The 19,706-nt window shown below is 44.1% G+C and overlaps 1 protein-coding gene and 2 long non-coding RNA genes across 3 annotated transcripts in view; all 3 read left to right on the top strand.

Annotated features, from left to right (window-relative positions):
• The window catches only part of LOC310847220, a 197,388-nt gene that overhangs the window by 120,749 nt on the left and 56,933 nt on the right, over positions 1-19,706 (top strand). The gene's annotated exons all lie outside the window — the stretch shown is intronic.
• Positions 6,042-9,775, top strand: LOC310847253. The gene is made up of 2 exons (XR_014565728.1): positions 6,042-7,012; positions 7,391-9,775. It is a non-coding gene; the product is annotated as an uncharacterized lncRNA (long non-coding RNA).
• VAPB (VAMP associated protein B and C) overlaps positions 18,985-19,706 on the top strand; it is a 47,210-nt gene continuing 46,488 nt past the window's right edge. The window contains exon 1 of the mRNA XM_083744728.1: positions 18,985-19,445. Within this exon, the coding sequence (XP_083600854.1) occupies positions 19,388-19,445 (58 nt within the window). The 5' untranslated portion in view covers positions 18,985-19,387. The remainder of the gene's footprint in view (positions 19,446-19,706) is intronic.

Below are 19,706 nucleotides of genomic sequence, written 5' to 3'. Positions count from 1 at the left end.
GAGAAGGAAATTTCAAAGGATACATAGGAAATGAAACAGCTTGCACTTCAAAATACTAGACCATATTATTCAGACCAATTCTTAACACAACGGAACTACTATAGTTAACTTGTGTGAGTGGAATTATTCTGTCCAAATGAGCAAGCTAACTTTAAGGTTTAGAGGGTAAGTGAAACTTCTCTCTAGCGTTCAAAGTTCTAAGGTTATATTGCATTGTGTAAACATCACTGCACAGTGCTAGCAAGTACTAATTTGCATGTTAAAGGTCTTGTTTGCAACAAATCCAGCTTGAAGCATGGCATTTATTCCAAATGAAATGTGCATATATGTTAACACTGAAATTTGCAGCACGCTCCATACCTCAAATAGCTTGCAGCGCCTGTCTTCTCTTTGTTTTAATTTCAAGAATCAGCTGACTCTGCTTTGTAATCTGGTGTGAAGAGTTTTGAGCTGGCAGAAGGCATCTAGGATTGGTCAAATATAGCTTGGAGCAGATTGATATCACAAGTTGATTCAGGGTGTCTTACTGGCACTGTACCCTTGATTAATCAAGGTTCTGGCAAAGGTAATGCTGCCAGCCAATTCAGTAGCACAAACTAGACTGAATGGAAGTGTGTCAAGGATGTAATGGTAACTTTTCTACATAGCATTTTCAAGGCAGCTTAGCTAGTGTAGTCCAGTGAAGTGAGAACCTTATGGCTCCATTTCAAAGAGCTGTATTGGACTTCAGCAGGGGCCTCAGAGTTCCCTCTTCTGATGGCATCTTACAGTGCATTCATTAGAAACTACCTTTGAAATTCTGATACCTCATTCAGTACAGTGCAATGAGCTTCTGTTGGGAAGGGGAGAATGAGAATCTCTGGTACAGGCATGCAGGTCCTTGTTAGTACTCAATAGTCCCCAGTTAGTGTGTTTATTTTTTTTTTTAATAACAGGTTATGAAATTACAGTTCATTAGCAGGTTGCCTCCATAGATACTTTAGGACAAACCATTCCATCCCAGCGTGGTAGCGCATAAATCTAGGATAGGTGTGCCAGTGCCGAGTTGTAAAAATACTGGTCTAGACTGGTGGCTGTTAAAGCTTTATATTTTTGTTCATATGGCCTTTTTCCAATTGGAGGGGGGTTCCTTTGCTGTCCTGAAGTACTTTTCTGTGCTTGACTGCTTAGTCAAAGTAAGTTTTGTGCAAAGAAAGAAAAGCAGTAGGCTGTTGCCCCCCCCCCCCTGGATATTACAGTCATAGCAGCCTAATTTATCTCTGCACAGTGATAACATCTTGCCACTGCCCTCCAGTGTGGCTTTCACAGTTCACTGGTGTCATTGTGATGCCAAATAGCTCCCTTCTTTCAATTATGCATAACTAGTTTTTTTGTTTCACCTACTGTGCAAAGAAGAATATCTTTACATACATCCAGTAGCATCTTTTAAAAGTTGTTACTATATCCTTGTCTTCTGTTACCACATGGTTATGCAATGTGACACTTCAACTCACAAGCTGTTGGTCTTGGCAGTGTTTCAAAGCATCTCCCTATCCATGTTATCAGGTACGTTGCCAGTGTGTTAACCTGCCTTAGAGTTCACTGGACTTGTTTAATCAAATATTTGCATTAAAATCATTTAAATATTAATCCTAATAGATTTCCGAGCAAAAGGGCTTGTCTGCAATGCATCACTGCTGTCTTCTTATCTCAAATTGTGCAAATTGATAGATATTTGAGCTTTAGCGTCTGCTCCGTAAACATCTGGGGGTCTTTTTAGCCTCTCTGCTATTGTGCTTAAATCTGTCTCTGGTTTAAAACAGTTCAAATTATACCACTTCATTTAGCTGTTGGAATGAAATATGTGGCAACAAAAATCTTGCATTAATTCTGTGTCATAGTAGTTACCCTCTGCGGGATGTGTGGGTTATCTTTGTGTTGTCCTTGCGTGCCTTATGGTCTCTCATTCATTGCATGCCGCAGCATACCTGTATTGTGAAAGAACTTGCAAGAGCTTAAACAAAAAAGGCATCTGGCACTGGAAGGGTGACATTCTTGGACTTAACACCCATCCCACAGGACAATCCATTACCCCAGCAGGATTTGACACCTGGCCAAAGTGAAAAATAAGATGTAAATTAGATGTGGGACATTGGGAATGAGGGCATGCAGATCAATGTGAAACCAAAAGTTACACAGCTGGTTTTATTTTCTACTAAACACCGAGCTGAAGACAACTATTTGGAAAGAGGTCAGGAATTTGTGTTCTGTCCAAGACTAATGTGGTGAGCTTCAAAAATACTCCTACAGAGTGAAGACCATTTTAACAGAGCAATCCTATGTATGTATGCCTTCTCAAGAGCAAGCCCCATTGAGTTCAATTGGACTTATATAAGTGTTGCAGGGCTGCAGCCTTAAGTGTGCATGCAAAGCCTCTGAGGTTTCTGCAAGTGAACAGAGTAATGGTCCCTAGCAGTAGGCAGAATATTTCCACCTTCGTGCAAAATGACCCTTTAGATTAGAAATTGCAGCAAAAGTGGAACTTGTAAATGCATCTTGGGAGCTTATTGCTTAATAGAATATCTAAAACATTCCAGGCACTGTACTTGAAAAAGCTATGTTGCCTAACATGGGTTGAAAAACAAGAACGGAGGGGAGAAGGGAAATACTGAGCTTGTTGCAAATTATAGTCCAAATGCTAATATCATCATCCTTATTTTGCTGGAATTTTTTGTTTGTTTGGTGGGGGAGTTTTTAAGCACAACCCCGGAGACTTATGGAAGGATGCCTCTTAAGTCATGTGAGTCATCTGTCTGTTGTGATTCACATTAGTGATTGGTCTTTAAGGTGTTTATGCATTCCCTCCCAACTGCTGGGTTAATTCAATTTTTTTTAAAAAAAAAAAAAACACCCACATAGATTCTTGTTTTGCTGTTGTTGTTTTTAATCCTTATCCACAGGGTTGATCCAACTTTGTGCAGAGCTAACAGCCACATAAGGGACGCGGGTGGCGCTGTGGTCTAAACCACAGAGCCTAGGGCTTGCCAATCAGAAGGTCGGTGGTTCAAATCCCCGCGACGGGGTGAGCTCCCATTGCTCGGTCCCAGCTCCTGCCCATCTAGCAGTTTGAAAGCACGTCAAAGTGCAAGTAGATAAATAGGTACCGCTCCAGCGGGAAGGTAAACGCCGTTTCCGTGCACTGCTCTAGTTCACCAGAAGCAGCTTAGTCATGCTGGCCGCATGACCCGGAAGCTGTCTGCGGACAAACACCGGCTCCCTGGACCTATAGAGCGAGATGAGCTCCACAACCCCAGAGTCGTCCGCAATTGGACCTAACGGTCAGAGGTACCTTTACCTTTACCAGCCACACGCATGATCAAGGAGCTATTCTATTAGTCCTTTGACAAATCCAAAGCTATTTTCTCCCTTGCAGCTGTCGTGGCAACACAAGATACATAAAGAGCTGCCTTAGACTGAGTCAAACTTTTAGCCTATCTTAGCCCAGTGTTAGCTATTCTAATGCTCAAAGCCTTGAGTAGAACTCTTTCTTAGCCCATGAGTCAGGGGTTAAACCTGAGGCTTTCTGAAGTACTCCACTATTAATGTATGGTCTTTTTTCCTATAAAATGTTGGCCCCAGCTGGTCCCAGGGAGAGCATAAGGTTTGAACCTGTAAACACAAACCAAGCGCAACTACTAGATGTAAGCCACCGTCAAAGAACAGGGTGTAAGTATAAAATAAGAATATGTCACTGCCTAACACGGCTGCTATGTCATTTCTTTAATTCCCAGTAGAAGCTTAATTCCTTTATATAGGTAGAGAGACCAAATGTTTTGCATTCAACAGCCAGTTCCCATCAGGCTTCTTGACCTCTTTAATATGATGATGTTTGAAAAGTGCATGTCTCAGATGCTTTGGAAGCTGTCTTCCAAAGGCTTTTCATGATGATGATTCATTTTATTATGTTAAATGTGATATTGACCAGGTCCAAAGGCAGAGGAGGGGAGCTTGTTCATTACCCATCCTCAAGGCATGGATGGGCTTTAAGGGCCAGTGCAAACATGCCCCACCACAGCTTGGAATAAAGCTTCATAGATATTGCAATGGTGAAAACTGGCATTGTCAATAGGTAAGGGGTTTTTTTGGATGGTGTTCCTCCTGTGTATTAAGGAGAGGTGTCTTATTTTTAGCATCTTAGATCAGCAAGTCTTCCTCTAGATGAACTTGGGGGGGGGGATTGCTGATTTACAGCACGCATGCTGCCATTTGAACTGCACAACCTGCCACTCCCTTGTCTGTAGTTTCACTTTATAAATAGCAGCAAGCCAGGCTAAACAAAATTTAGGAAATATCCCAGCAAATAATGTCAACTGGCTGGCTTTTGTGCGGTCACTTAAAAAAAAAAAAATCTCCCTTGTATTGATGTTATTGTGTAATGTCAAGCTCTCCTTGCTTGTGCTTAGAAACTTCCAAAATTTGATCATAATTCATTTTCTTGCTTGGGAGTAGCAAGAACAGAGCACTAAATAAATGCCTGCAATTGATTTTTCTCATCTGAAATCACCAATAGGGCATTCTCATTCTCTTCTTCCTGGATCCATATATAACTATATTCAATTTTTCATGCTATAGAACCATGCATCCGGAACCAAGCTATTTAAAAGCTTGGCATAAAATACCCTGAAGATAACATAATGATATTGATATTCACATCTCATTCCCACCTGCGTGTTTTCTGACTGCATAGCAAAAGCACTGTTGCATATAGAAATGTAGCTGGGGGGATGAAGAAAACAAAATCTGCTCTAGTTTGTTGTACAGGATTTGAAGCCTGCACAAAGATTGCAAAACATGCTAGCCATATATGCACGCAAAAGGCTCCAGATAACAAAGTGATCAGGTAAGAAGGAGGTGATGCCTTTTTACTGAGGTAGATGGACAAATAGTCAGCTGGTAAAAAGCAGCATCTTATGTTCGTGCTATTCTGCTGGACTATTTCTCCATCTAGCCCAGAAATGAGGAACTAATGGCCATACTGGTAGTTGCAATCCAAAATCATCTGCAGGGCCACATCCCTAATCTTGCCGATTGTTACTTACTGTGATGGCAGCTCTCCAAAATCTCTGGCAGAGGTCCTTCCCAAGGCCTGAGATATTTCCAAAGATCCTTTAGCTAGAGGTTCCAGGGTCTCAAAGTATTCATGTGCTGTATGATAGAATGGTAGAATCCTAGAATTGGAAGGGATCCCATGGCTCATCTGGTCCAACACCCTTCAAAGCAGGAATATGCACCATGCAGGAATCAAACCTGTGGCCTTGGCCTTATTAGCACCACACTCTAACCAACTGAGCTAACCAGCATCAATGAGCTATGGACCTTCCTTAGTTTGCTTAATGACCACATGCTAGGAAGCCATGGTTGGTTGTAGTTGCCCAAGATATGCAGACAGCTGCAAAAGCCCACATGTAAGTTTGGACCTGACATGCAATGCTTTTCTCAGCTTTGAGAAGGCAATATGCTATAACCACCATGTTTTCGGTCATCTTGGAGGTTCCGTGTGTCTCCCAGGACAAACTTTACTGTTTCAAATTCGGATAAAAACTGGCTGTAGCAGGTATAACATTTTAAGGTACTGTAGGATAAATGGGCTCACTTTTTTGTTGTTGTTATAGTAAGGGACAGGACTAAAAGAGTCTTAATACATTGTTACATGTGTTCCAACACAACTTCATTAATAAAGGGTGTTTCGAAATGGAAAGGTTTGCAAGTGCCAGGAACGCTGGTGGCAGTTCAGAGGGGTTCGGTAAGATTTCATATGATTAGCACTATACAAATAGGTTGTTGGACTGTAAGGGAGGTTTGTCCAATAGTAGTATCACTTTTCTGGTACTGTTCTTGCTGCTCTGGTTCAGCACCCTATTGCTCAATAATCAACACATGAAGCTGCTGTCTGGGCACAGCCTTAGAAATTTGACCTTCTGCCTTGTTAATGGAAGTAGGGAGAAGGCCATCTCTCTACTCGAGAATGTATTTGTAAAATAAAATGGTTGTAATCATGTTCACAGTGGAATGGACTCGGGAGGTTGTGGACTCCTTCATTGGAGGTTTCTAAGCAGATTTTAACTGAGATTCCTGCATTGCAGGGGTGATACTCAGGGTCACTTCCAACTCTAGAATTCTATGATTCTATTATTTAATGTTTAACAGGAGCAGCTGCACTCAAAACCGTGCCTTTCTACAAAATACATTTCCACTTTGAATAAACTTGCATGCCTTAGCACCAAACTAGGCATGGATGTAAATGCATTTTTGCAGCTAATGTGCAGGTTCTTAAAATGCAAATAGCACCAGCTGAGGGCTGGTAATTATAAGGATTGTAGCAGGTATGGAAGGGGAATTTTACCCTTTCCTCCCCTGTTGAGGTCCTGAAGAAAATCTCTGCTCTGAAATTAATAGTTGCATTTGGAATAAATCCCCTCTATTTGTTCCAATAGAGGATTCTACCCTACCCCAATGCTACTTGCATTTTTAAAAAACTTGAATATTAAAAGCAGATATGTACTGAAATTCCAGTGACGTTTGATGCTTTAAACCAGCCTTTATCAAGCTTAGGTCCCTAAATGTTGTTTGACTACAACTCCCATCATTCCTAGCCAGTAGTCAGGGATGATGGGAGTTGTAATTCAAGCACATCTGGGGGTCCAAGGTGTAGGATATTCTTTTTTAGACCATTAAACCTAAGATTATATTTATCCAACATTTGGGGAAGCAGTTGCTAGGAAAGCATAGTTGGTGATATACTGGTACAAAAAAACCCTGCTTTATTTTGACTGACTTACCTTCAGGAAAAACTATGTAGTGGGGGGCAGTGTATAAAATGGGGGACAAATCTGGAGGCAGCAACACATCAGTGATCTCTCAGGCTTGCAGAAAGAATCAAACAAAACATCCGTTGTGTCCAGTGTGGTGCTGTAATATGAAGGCACAATGGCATTTTGGGTTGTCTTAATGCGTGGCTGAGGGGACACAGGTGGTGCTGTGGGTTAAAGCCTCAGCGCCTAGGACTTGCCGATCGAAAGGTCGGCGGTTCAAATCCCTGCGGCGGGGTGCGCTCCCGCTGCTCGGTCCCAGCGCCTGCCAACCTAGCAGTTCGAAAGCACCTCCGGGTGCAAGTAGATAAATAGGGACCGCTTACCAGCGGGAAGGTAAACGGCGTTTCCGTGTGCGGTTCTGGCTCGCCAGAGCAGCGATGTCACGCTGGCCACGTGACCCGGAAGTGTCTCTGGACAGCGCTGGCCCCTGGCCTCTTAAGTGAGATGGGCGCACAACCCCAGAGTCTGTCAAGACTGGCCCGTACGGGCAGGGGTACCTTTACCTTTACCTTTAATGCGTGGCTGAAATAATCAGGAAGTATCATTCAACTTGGTGTGGCCTCTAATCTCACCTGAAACCTTGATGCTCAGTTCTGGCTATTGTAGATCAGGAAGAAAGTTGTGCAGCTGGAAAGGAATTCGGAGAAGAGCTATGAGCTTCTTCTAGAAAATAAAACAAGCAAAGGGAACTGGGTATACTTGGAGAAGAGACATTTAAGGAAGTGGGTTAAGGAGATATGTGAGAATTCTCAAAACTGAAAAGACACCAGGAAGAAGAGAAGCAGTTGTTGATCAGTCTGTAGAGGGTAGAGAAAGGAGTAATTGTGCTTAAACTTCATTGAAATGCTAAGTATGAGACAGTGCCGTCCTAATATGTACTGCAGTGCATGATACATACATCCCTTATGTCTTGGGGGTGACTTTTGATTCACGTTTGCTCAGCTGGGGAGCTGGTAGCAGGACAGAGCAGGAGAAGCAGACAGGAGTGCGCCATAGTAATTTATAATAATAATAATTTATTATTAAAACCCCGCCCATCTGACTGAGTTTCCCGAGCCACTCTGGGTAGCTCGCAAACAATACAGCATTAAATATTAAAAACTTCCCTAAACAGGGCTGCCTTCAGATGTCTTTTAAAAATAGGATAGCTGATTATTTCCTTGACATCTGATGGGAGGGCGTTCCACAGGGCAGGCGCCACTACCGAGAAGGCCCTCTGTCTGGTTCCTTGTAACCTCACTTCTCACAATGAGGGAACCGCCAGAAGGCCCTGGCACTGGATCTCAGTGTCTGGGCTGAACGATGGGGGTGGAGACGCTCCTTCAGGTATACAGGACCGAGGCCATTTAGGGCTTTAAAGGTCAGCACCAACACTTTGAATTGTGCTTGGAAATGTACTGGGAGCCAATGCCGATCTCTCAGGACCGTAGCCTTCAGGCTCTTCTCGTCTGTAAACCAGCTAGCCTCCCAAGATTTGGCAAGTGAAACCTCTCCCCCCCCCCCCCATGTCTAATGTGGTGTCTGGTTGTGGTGGGTGTCTGTTGACAATGGCAGTGCATAGTTAGGAGCTAGATCCAAAGACTCCATGAGCTGGACCATAAGATCAGTGGAGCAAGTGAATTGATTGTGGGGCAAACTGTTAAAAGTGTCCCTAAGAAGAACACTGCATGTATTGTCAGGTTCAGCAAGGGAGGGCAAACCTTTTGAGGATTACATGCCAGTTCTGAGGACCACATGCTAGTGGTCAGCAGGGCCAGAGGCAAAAGTGGACAGAGCAGCGGATGTAAGTTCTACCTTAGTACAATAGATGAATTTCTAAAGACACACACTCCCCTCTATGCTCCATCCAGACAAGCAAATTGTATATAAACGCATTGAAAGACACATTCCATCCTGGTAGAGACACTCAAGGCTGAGCTTTGCGATCCCTGAAATAGCCTTGCAGCATAGTCACCCTCCAACTCCTATTTTAAGTTTACCTTTTGCTTTCGGGTAAGCACAAATTAATCGGATTGTAATGTTCTTACTTTACTCTTAAAAAACAGCAACATCCTTTCAGTTGCAGACATCATTCCTAGCACTCCTAAACTTTGGAAGGGTTATAAGTCACTGGGTTCGTCTCCTGCGTAAACCCCACTTGGATTAATATAAACCTAATTCAAGGGTGTTAAGGCAGCCTCGTCTAGAAGTAAATGCATGCAAAGATGAGCCTGAACATGAACAGAGCTCCACACAGGGGCTGCTGGAATCCTGGGGTGCAGAATTCCAGATTTTCTTTTGGTGAGGCTTGCACCAAACATATTGGACATTGCAATGGATTGTGCCTGTTATTTCTTTGCATGAAATGTAGCCTGAAACAGAACTGGTAAAACAATAATCTTTATTAGCGAAGCATATGAAAGTCCGAAGACTTGATTTCTTTTTTCTTTTTCTTTTTTTAAATGCTCTTGGGCTGGTCCTAAGATTATGTGAAAAGTGTGTCTGTATTGTTGGTTTGTAAAGGCAGATATTGTGGGGTTTCATAACTTAAATCTCATGGTATTTGTAGGGGTTTTGTTCGTTCCTTTTGTACTTATACTTTTGTTAAGGAGTCATTGTTTTAACATAGTAAACAGCCTTGTTTCAGCTTAAACAATTTTTTGTGTGTTGTTGTTTTTTAATTGTTCAAATACATAAATATATATCTAGCTGTTTGAAATCAAAATGGTTCTAATACATAATAAAGGACATCATTTTGGGGGAGGCAGGGGTCAATTCACATAATTTGACTGCTTCACCTGTTGAACCATACCTGTTTGCCCATTTGTGCTACTTCCAGTGAACAAATGTACTCTTGCAGCACAACAACATGCTAAATCACAAGCTGGATGTATTGTGCAAAATAAAGATGTAATTGATTTAATAAATTGTCTGTTTGTAACACATGCCACTTTGATTTCAGTGTTTTCCGTTGTTGAGACATTAAGAAATAGTTTCCATTTTCACAATTACTAACATGAATATTTGCAATTCCAATGTATGTAAATAAACCAAATTAGAAAGCTTCATAGGCTGACATTACATTTTATATTTAAATGACCCTTTTCCACTTTCTACCTTGCATTAGCATTCCCAAGAGATACAAAGACATGAGTCTTTATAGTTAATGTTAACTCTTTTAACTGGACATTTTCTCAAGCTTGCCTAACAAATTGTGGGCAGGTATCGTGCCATTCACAAGAGGCTATATGTTCCATGTTAATATATACCAGCCTTTATCAATCTTGGGTCCCCATATGTTGGACTACAACTCCCATCACTCCTGACCACTGGTCCTGCTAGAGATGATGGGAATTGTAGTACGACAACATCTGGGGACCCAAGATTGCAAAAGGCTGACCTGTACTATAAACTAACTGCTGAAAAAGTATAGAGGTATCCAAACACTGATCTATGAACAGCAACTCCCTTACTTGTGTGTTTTTTATTCATTTTGGTTGCAGAGAGGTCGAAATCTGATCAGAATGAAGGTGAAAAGAATTTGATCTTCTGCTCCATTCTATATTTACAGTGAAAATCAAAGATTTGAACTCTGTTATTGAATGCATGAGTGAGTGAGTGAGTGAGTGAGTGAGTGAGTGAAAATCCAAGTCTCAGCAACACTGAACTGTTCGATCTGGCTTTTATTCAGAATGTGAATTTAAAACTGCAGTTTGACCAGGCTTTATGCTCCATTGGTATCTTGTCTTAAAGGATATGATGGGCCAGTAAACTAAACTAAACAAAATTACTTATTTTCTTTATCTTGTTATAAGCTTTCTTGGAAGAAAAACTAAAATTAGAAGGTGGCATTTCTGTTCCCAATGGCTTTATCATGATTGATTTGGTGCCAGAATTGAGTATCTTGGCCTTCTGTCTTAGCAAGATCTTTTCTGCATTCATTATCTCATTCCGCAGGGAAACAAAGGTAGGGCTGTTCCCTCCCCCTTTCAGAAACAAGACTACAAAACTCACCATTCTTGTGCATTCAAGAAAAATAATGGTGCTCTATAAATGCATTGCAAAAAGTAAATCTCCACACTCATTTAAGGTCATTGCATTGCATCGCCTCCATCCAATGCCTGTGCAATTTCGTAGTCCCTATTGGTTTTTCCCCCCTTTAGCAGGCATACAATGCCTTCCCCTTTCAGCCTGAAGTCAGAAGAACCCATATGAAGATGTTTGTGATTCACATAGGGTGTCAGACCGAAGAATATGATGCTTTATGGCCAGTGCCACCAGCAGCGTACTTTACAGCCAAGCATTTCAGAATGCTGGGTTCACGCTGTGATTTACTTGCTTTTAAAGGTCTGTGACCTACTCCATTTCCTTCTGCACTGACATAGCAACATATATAGGCCCCAGCAGTATATGCTGAGTACACCAAAATTTCACATCTTAGTGAGATGCTTACTGGGGGAAATACAACTATCTAAGCAGTTATAGAAAGTACAGTTAACAGCTTTTTAGCAACACAGTTCTGGCCTGGAGATGATAGAGGGGAGGAACCATGATTCTATTCTATGGCACGGTAGTTTGATTCTAACCTTGCTTATTAAGAGAGTGAGGATCCAGCTCCCTTGGAACACCCATGCCCAGACACTTGGCAGGTGGAATGAGGATCAATGTGTCAATGAGCCCAGGCCAGCAGAGCAAGCTAGAGGGTCACTTCCATCCAATCCACCTCCACCCTGAGATTGACACAAAGCTTGCATCCCAAGTCAGCTGGCCCAAAACACCAATCTGGCTCCATCGGACTTTATAAAGGCTCCGGCATATGGTATTCATTTGAGCGACTCATCTCACTGGAGAGGACCCTAGCTAGGTAAGTGTCAGCTCCTTTTTGAACCTTGTTTTGCTTGATCTGGGGTTATTCTACTACCTTCCAACCCTCCTGAAATTCAGCTGTTGCTTTTGGAATTTGCCAAGATAGACCCTCCACGTGTCCCTATTTTCCAGGGGCAGTCCCAGATTTACAGAAGCCCTCCCAGTTTCTGATTTGATCCTGGAATGTTCCACTTTTCCTTAGGACATCCCTATTTTATCGGAGAAATGTTGGAGTGTATGGGGTTATGCGACCCCAAAGCCAAGGATGTAAGTAGATATACAACCTTTAGAAGGCATCTGAAGGCAGCCCTGTACAGGAAAGATTTTTTTTTTTAATGTTTAATTGTGTTTTTATATATGTTGGAAGCTGCCCAGAGTGGCTGGGGCAACCCAGTCAGATGGGTAAGATAATAATAATAATAATGGAACAAGACACCCCTATTTTCATCAGAGAAATGTTGGTGGGTGTGCAAGATAGGCAGGAGGTTTGATTTTGTCTGCTGCTTGTGCAGTTGGAGCCTGTGTTGTTTACTTAATAAAAAGAAGAAAATAGACAACTTTCTGTATGGAATTGGAAAGAAATCACAATGAAGTGTCCCCAACCTATTTATTTAAGCCCACCTCATATAAGATTAAAGCTGTGACCCCAAAAATTCACAATAGGAAGAGAAGTACTGTAAAACACACGCGCATACAAAATGCACACAACCCTTATAAAATTTTACAAATAGTCATCCAAGTCCTTTGAGTACTTAAGAGTGGCTGTGGCAACCCAGTCGGATGGGTGGGCTACAAATTTGTTATTACTACCCAGTTAGTTGTGTATAACCCCCCCCCCCGATGTAGCTTGATTTTGTTTCTGCAAACTTCTTCCCTGGGGTGGGAGAGCTGCATTAGATTGCAGATCATCATAATATGTTAATTCTTCAAACCAAAGATGCAAGTTGAATTAGTTCCCTTGACAACAGCCACAAACAACCAGTGGCTTAGTGATTGTCTCTATTCCTGCTGAATGCTTCAGATTTGATTTAGAGACCCTCTAAAAGGCTTCAGTTCAGACGCGAAAGTGTATAAACTTCCCCAGTGGTAAATGATTGATTATCCTGCCTTGAATCCAAAGACCTGAGAGTCTATAGTCTTGGCATCACAGGCAGTCGCTGATAAGAGTGATACATGGACACAGATATCCATATAAGTGACCTCAAGGCATTAATCAGCCACCATTCTTCCGGGAGGGTGGATCTGTGTTTGCCACAACCATATAGTTGCCATCTCTTGATGAAATCAGTGGTAATAGTCAGGCTAGTGGAGGTGGTTGATAACAACCAGTAATAATACTTGTCTTGTCATTCAGCTGAACATTTAGCTAACATGTCTGCTTCTCTGGAATTTCCATATGAAAAACCATAGAATTGTTGAGTTGGAAGGGACCTAAGGGTCATCTAGTCCAGGCCCCTGTAATGCAGGAATCTCAGCTAAAGCATCCATGACAGATGGCCAGCCAATCTCTCCTTAAAAACCTCCAAGGAAGGAGAGTCCACAACCTCCCAAGGGAGACCTTTCTACTGTCAAACAACTCTTGCTGTCAGAAAGTTCTTTCTGAATTCTTTATTCAAGAAAACAGCATACAAGCAGAGAAGTCTCAGTGCAAGGCTGGCCCCCAATAATACAGTTGCCCGGACGGACACTATCTGTGCCTCCTACTTCCTGCTAAGTCTCCCCTCCAGCCGGATGTCTCCACAGCAGCCTGGGAGGAACCATCTGAGCCCTTTGTTCTGCTACATGCAAGGTTCTTCATGTCCTTGGAGACATGTGGGGAGGGGAACTTACTACAGTCAAAAAGGCAAGCTCTGTGGATGCTTCTGAAGCCTCTGGCCCTTCAGCTTCATGTCCCGAGTCTGAACTGCTTCCTGCCTCTGGCTCTTCTCTCTCACTCAAGCCTGTTGCTTCTGCAGCATCCAACATTCTGCCCCCAATTCATCCCCTGACCTGTCCTCAGTGTCCCTCCTGGGACTTCCATGGGGGGGGGTTGATTGTGGAAGAGGACCCTGAGCCCCCTCCAAACAGTGAGTGCACGTAAGAAAAGAAATACATGTTAATTTTTTTCATCTAAAATACTGTCTTATTTATTTTATAGTACAGTACATTGATTATTGCCATCATGTTATGGATCAATGGTCTCGTGAAAGAGTAAAATTCGTGTTAAATTGCTGTTTTAGGGGGTGTTTTTCATCGTCTGGAACAGATCAATCCACTTTCCATTACTTTCATTGGGAAAGTCCACTTCAGGTTAAGAACGCTTCAGGTTAAGAACAGACTTCCGGAACCAATTAAGTACTTAACCTGAGGTATCACTGTATAGTGATAGGCTTAAAATATTTGTTTGCAAACTATTATGTTGCTTGAAATATTTCAGCAGTGCCTCCTACACCCCCCTCTCAGGCACAGATTGCTGGCCCAGCAGATCTTAGGACCTGGCTATAAAATATTATTAGAAGTGAACAGCTCCCACACCAATAAAGCCGAATGCCTTGAGGGATGACAACCAAACCAAAGGGTATCCAGTAGAAATGTGTCCCATTGACAATTTCATTAAGTCGGCATTTGCTCTGCAAGGAGCCATCAAACATTCTTCCAAACTGCTTCATCGTAGAAACAACTGTCCTGTTAATATCTCATTGCCTTCCAGAACAAGTTTTCTACTTGCATTACAAAGCAATAAATATCCAGTGTTGTAGAACGGCAGCTTTCTGGCTTGAAGAGCAATGAAAAGTCCAATTTTGTCATGGTGTGTTGTGGGGGTGGGGGCAGGATTTATTGATCAAAACAGCTGTGCAACAACCATTCATTTCCTTGATCCTGAGGGACCCTTGAACTACTGAAACAAATGGAAGACATTCAGCAGTGGAATGACTGCTGTCGTGTGGTAGATAAAATCAGGTATGTTTTATTTTCATGCTGGAAAGAGGTCCCAGGAAATATAATCACAAGTCAAAATAATGCAAGGGAGGTTCTTGGGTAGCAGAGAATGTTGAGCGGATCGTTTTTTTCAAAACTAGATTTTTAAAATAGTGTTGTGGGTTTACTACCTGATTGCTATTAACAGACTATCACCTGGACTTTGCCTTAAAGCAGGCATGTGCAAAGTTTGCTTTGGGGGCCTAATCCGGCTCCTGTGGCAGTCAAAAAGCTCAACAACTTCATTCCTAACAACTTTGGTCGGCCCTCACACATGTTCACCGCATCTGGCCCTCTTTGAAAAATGTTTGGGCACCCCTGCCTTAAAGTGATGCCTGATCAGAGTCTGATATTTAGCACACAAAAAATGTTAATGTTTCCTAAAGCCCATGGCAAATGAGTATCTATGGTTAGGAGGCTGATGCCGGTCGCCTCCTTTGGGCAGCTCAGAGTAGCTGCTGGAGAAGCTACCACAGCTAAGGCCAGCCCTGCGTGATGCACCAGATATGGGGCAGGCAGAAGGCACCCCGGGCGGGAAGAACAGACCCTCCAAGTGCCCCTATTTTCCAGGGACGTCCCTGATTTAGAGAAGCAGTCCCTGTTTCTGATTTCAACCTGGAACATCCAACTTTTCCTCAGGATGCCCCTATTTCCATTCAAGAAATGTTGGAGGGTATGGAATTATCTGACTCCCCCCGCCAAGCCGTCTGAAGGCAATCCTGTATAGGGAAGGTTTTTTTTAATGTTTTATACCACAGAGCCTAGGACTTGCCGATCTGAAGGTCGGCGGTTCGAATCCCCGCAACAGGGTGAGCTCCCGTTGCTCGGTCCCTGCTCCTGCCCACCTAGCAGTTCGAAAGCACGTCAAAATGCAAGTAGATAAATAGGTAAACGGTGTTTCCGTGCGCTGCTCTGGTTCGCCAGAAGCGGCTTAGTTGTGCTGGCCACATGACCCGGAAACTGTACGCCAACTCACTCAGCCAATAAAGCGAGATGAGCGCCGCAACCCCAGAGTCAGTCACGACTGGACCTAGTGGTCAGGGGTCCCTTTCCCTTTATGTTTCTATATATGTTGGAAGCTGCCCAGAATGGCTGGGGAAACCCAGTAAGATGTCTGATACTAAAATTATCATTATGGAATGGGACGTCCCTATTTTCGTTAGGGAAATGTTGGAGGGTATGTGTGAAATTTCCCCCATCAGATGGTGTGCTTCAAGCTTTTCCTCTGACAACTGCTTTATGAACTGTTTTATCAGGAAGATTGCTTGCCCTTCCCACAGTGATTTTTGTGTCACGCTAACATCCTGGACGTAGGGAGGGAGCACTTGCCAGGTCACAGCGTCACACAAGTGTGTTTGTAATTCCAAAGGCCAGCATAATAACAATAATAAATCTCTCTGGAGGAGGGGAAGGAAGACCTGTAACAGGATGTTTCTGAGCCATGGGGCTGGGCACGGATGAGTAACATCGCACTTACACTATGTGCCATATGAAATCACTGCTTTAATTCTGTTTGCAGCCAGTTCTGGAAAAACATGGCTCCCATACTAAATGAGCCCAACTGCATTCAAATGTTTTTAAGACCAGTAGCTATTTTTATACATCACATTGCACTAGAAAATTAAATAGTCTTCTAGACCTTGGTTAAAAGCTGAGGTTTATCTACGACGTGGGCTCTGCAACATAAGCTTGCAGCGCGTCTCCACGGTACAGTGGTACCTCAGGTACGCTTCAGGTTACATATGCTTCAGGTTACAGACTCCGCTCACCCAAAAATATTGCTTCAGGTTAAGAACTTTGCTTCAGGATGAGAATAGAAATTGTGCTCTGGCGGCACGGCAGGAGGCTCCATTAGCTATAAGTGATGCTTCAGGTTAAGAACAGTTTCAGGTTAAGTACAGACCTCCAGAATGAATTAAGTACTTAACCCAAGGTACCACTGTATTGTGCTTTGGTTCAGGGCTTCAGACAGTCTGTAGCATACCCTCCAAGGGTTCTGATTTTCCAGAAACAGTGCCTGAATTCCGAAAGCCATCCTGGCTTCTAATTTGATCCCAGAATATCCCTAGATTCCAGTCTTTCTTATTCTCAGCAACCCTTGCTGAAAACTCTCTTTTCCTGTCACCTCGGAACCAGTTGCCCTGGCAAGCTCTCAACAGCCCTCTGTTGTTTCTTAATGGCCCTAGCTTGGCCAGGTGGCTTTGCATAGGCTAGCCAAGGAATACCTGTGCAGCTTGTATTTCTCCCTTTGCATCCCAAATAATGAAAACCCTACCATTTATTAAATTCTAGGGTTCAGGGGCGTCCCCCCAAATCGTTCCTCTGAGAATACAGAAACCACTGGCCTAGTTTAGCCTCCAACTTGATAGGCAAACTTCCCAGTTTGTTCCTACAGGAAATGGCGACGGGACATTGTAATTAACTTCACCAGCAATGGCCAATCATTTAGGAAACAAGGAAAACCCAAATCATTCTAAGAATCTGGTTTTGCAACCTCTCCTCTGCAAAACTAGGCAGGAAAATAAATGGGTGTGATAAAGCTGCCACGAGATGGAAGGAATAAAATATATTGCTTTTCTTCTGAACAGAATAAGGAGCATGGCGCCTTGTTGTAAATGGTATTTTCTATTTCATTTAATATACTATGATTGAAGGCTCCAGTTCATCTCCTAGTTAAGGCCTGAAACTTCAAAGGTTTTTTTTTGGGGGGTGAGGAATTTTTTTAAAGGCAAAGTTGCTTCTGTGATATTATCATCATCACTATTCCACCAGTTTGCACAGTGCTTTACTGCACCAGCTCCTTGGGATGCAGGATCTGGCCATGGTGTCACATGCCTTCGCTACGTCTATGTGATGTGTTCAGAAGCTTCAGCTGATCCAGAATCCTGCAGCCAGAATGGAGACTGGGGCCAATTACAAAGAGCATGTCACTCCCTTGTTGAAACAGCTTCACTAGCTACGGACCCATTTCCAGGCACAATTCGAAATGCTGGTTAGACCACAGCGCCTCTTGGGCTTGCCAATCGGAAGATCGGTGGTTCAAATCCCAGCAACAGGGTGAGCTCCCGTTTCTCTGTCCCAGCTCCTGCCAACCTAGCAGTTCGAAAGCACACCAGTACAGGTAGATAAATAGGTACCACTCCAGCGGGAAGGTAAACAGCGTTTCCATGTGCTCTGGTTTCCGCCACGGTGTCCTGTTGCACCAGAAGCAGTTTATGAGTAGGAAAATGAGAGTACCCCAAACATGTGTGTGTGTGTGGCAGTGCACATAAAAAGCACTGCAGAAGTCTATGTAAGGGCTTGCACAGCATTGTTCTGGGTCCCTTCTTCCTCCTGCGTGTGGTAAGTGGGGACCCTTTTGCAACAGTTTAATAAAGATCTGGCTTACTAGTCGCTTTGCTTCTTAATATTCTCTGGTTGGCCTGTTATTTTCTCCTACCAATAGGTTGTTGTTGTTGTTTAGTCGTTTAGTCGTGTCCGACTCTTCGTGACCCCATGGACCAGAGCACGCCAGGCACTCCTGTCTTCCACTGCCTCCCGTAGTTTGGTCAGACTCATGCTGGTAGCTTCGAGAACACTATCCAACCATCTCGTCCTCTGTTGTCACCTTCTCCTTGTGCCCTCCATCTTTCCCAACATCAGGGTCTTTTCCAGGGAGTCTTCTCTTCTCATGAGGTGGCCAAAGTATTGGAGCCTCAGCTCAGTGAGCACTCAGGGCTGATTTCCTGGAGGTTTGGTCTTTTTGCAGTCCATGGGACTCTCAAGAGTCTCCTCCAGCACCATAATTCAAAAGCAACAATTCTTCAGCGATCAGCCTTCTTTATGTTCCAGCTCTCACTTCCATACATCACTACTGGGAAAACCATCCACTTAAAGACTCTTTAAGGGCTCTTGGATACCACCTAAGGAGCAGTTTTTATTATTATTATTATTATTATTATTATTATTATTATTATTATTATTATCTCCCTATTGTCGAGAATATGTAACAAAAGCCGAAGTGTGCAACGCTTATGCTCATTTACTCGAATGCCAGCTGGGCCCCCTACTGCTTTCTCGCGAGTAAGCCCTCTGCACCTCTTCCCCGCCCCCCGCCCCTTGCGCGCTTCCTCCGCGGCGCGTGCGCCCTCGCCTCCTCCCGGCTCCCTTTTAAGCTCCGCCCAGCATGACGCGCGCCGTTCCTTTCGCCTCCCCGAGCGCTGGGTTTGCCTCTTGCTGCCGCCTTCCCCCCCCGCTCACTCCGCCCGTGCCGGCTGGAGACGTCAGCTTGCAGCTTCCCTCTCCGCCCTCCCCCTTTGCCATTGCTGCATCGTCCTCCCCGCCTCCTTGCCAGGGAGGGAAGCAGCAGCAGCAGCGTCGGCGAGCGAGCGAGTGTGCGCGTTGGGGGCGCGCGCGGCGGCTTATTCCCCTCGCTGTGTGCAACAGCCTCCGGTGGGTGCTGCCGCCTCTCGCCCCCACCTCCCTCCGCCCTAGAACCAGAGCCGCCGCCGCCACCTCCCTCCTCCGCGCTTATTTCCCTTCCCAGGCTCCTCTAAGGAAGGAGCTCTTACCCAACCAGCCGCGGGTGCGTCCCTGGCGTGTGTGCATTCTTCTGCCCTCCGCCTCCAAATCGCAACCTTGTATAAATATATATATATCTCATATAATATATATATATATTGCTGTTCCCTCTCCAACCCTGCTTGGTGCCTCCACCGCCGAGGAGGAGGAGCGGCAGCAGCAGCGGCAACAACATGGCGAAAACCGAGCAGGTCCTGAGTCTGGAACCGCAGCACGAGCTGAAATTCAAAGGTAAGGAGGGCGCGGGGAGGGGGCGGCCGCCCATGCAGCAGCCATGCGACGCTTCCTCGCCTTCCCCCCGCCTGTTTCTTTCCCCCATTTTATTACTACTATTATTCATTTTCTGAAACAGGAAGGCAAGGTGGCTCCTCCGGCGGCGCGCTCTGCTGCAGCCGCTTTGCCAGAAAGGGCTCAGCTCCAGCGGCAGCCATTTTCCGGGGGCCGCCGGGGTTGGGCAGCAGCAGAAGCATTGGCGGCGGCCGCGCTCAACTC

Source organism: Podarcis gaigeae, assembly GCF_964106915.1.
Source record: "Podarcis gaigeae genome assembly, chromosome: 6".
Lineage (NCBI taxonomy): Eukaryota > Metazoa > Chordata > Lepidosauria > Squamata > Lacertidae > Podarcis > Podarcis gaigeae.
Note: the sequence above shows the minus strand (reverse complement) of the source record. Positions and strands in the feature narration are given on the sequence as shown.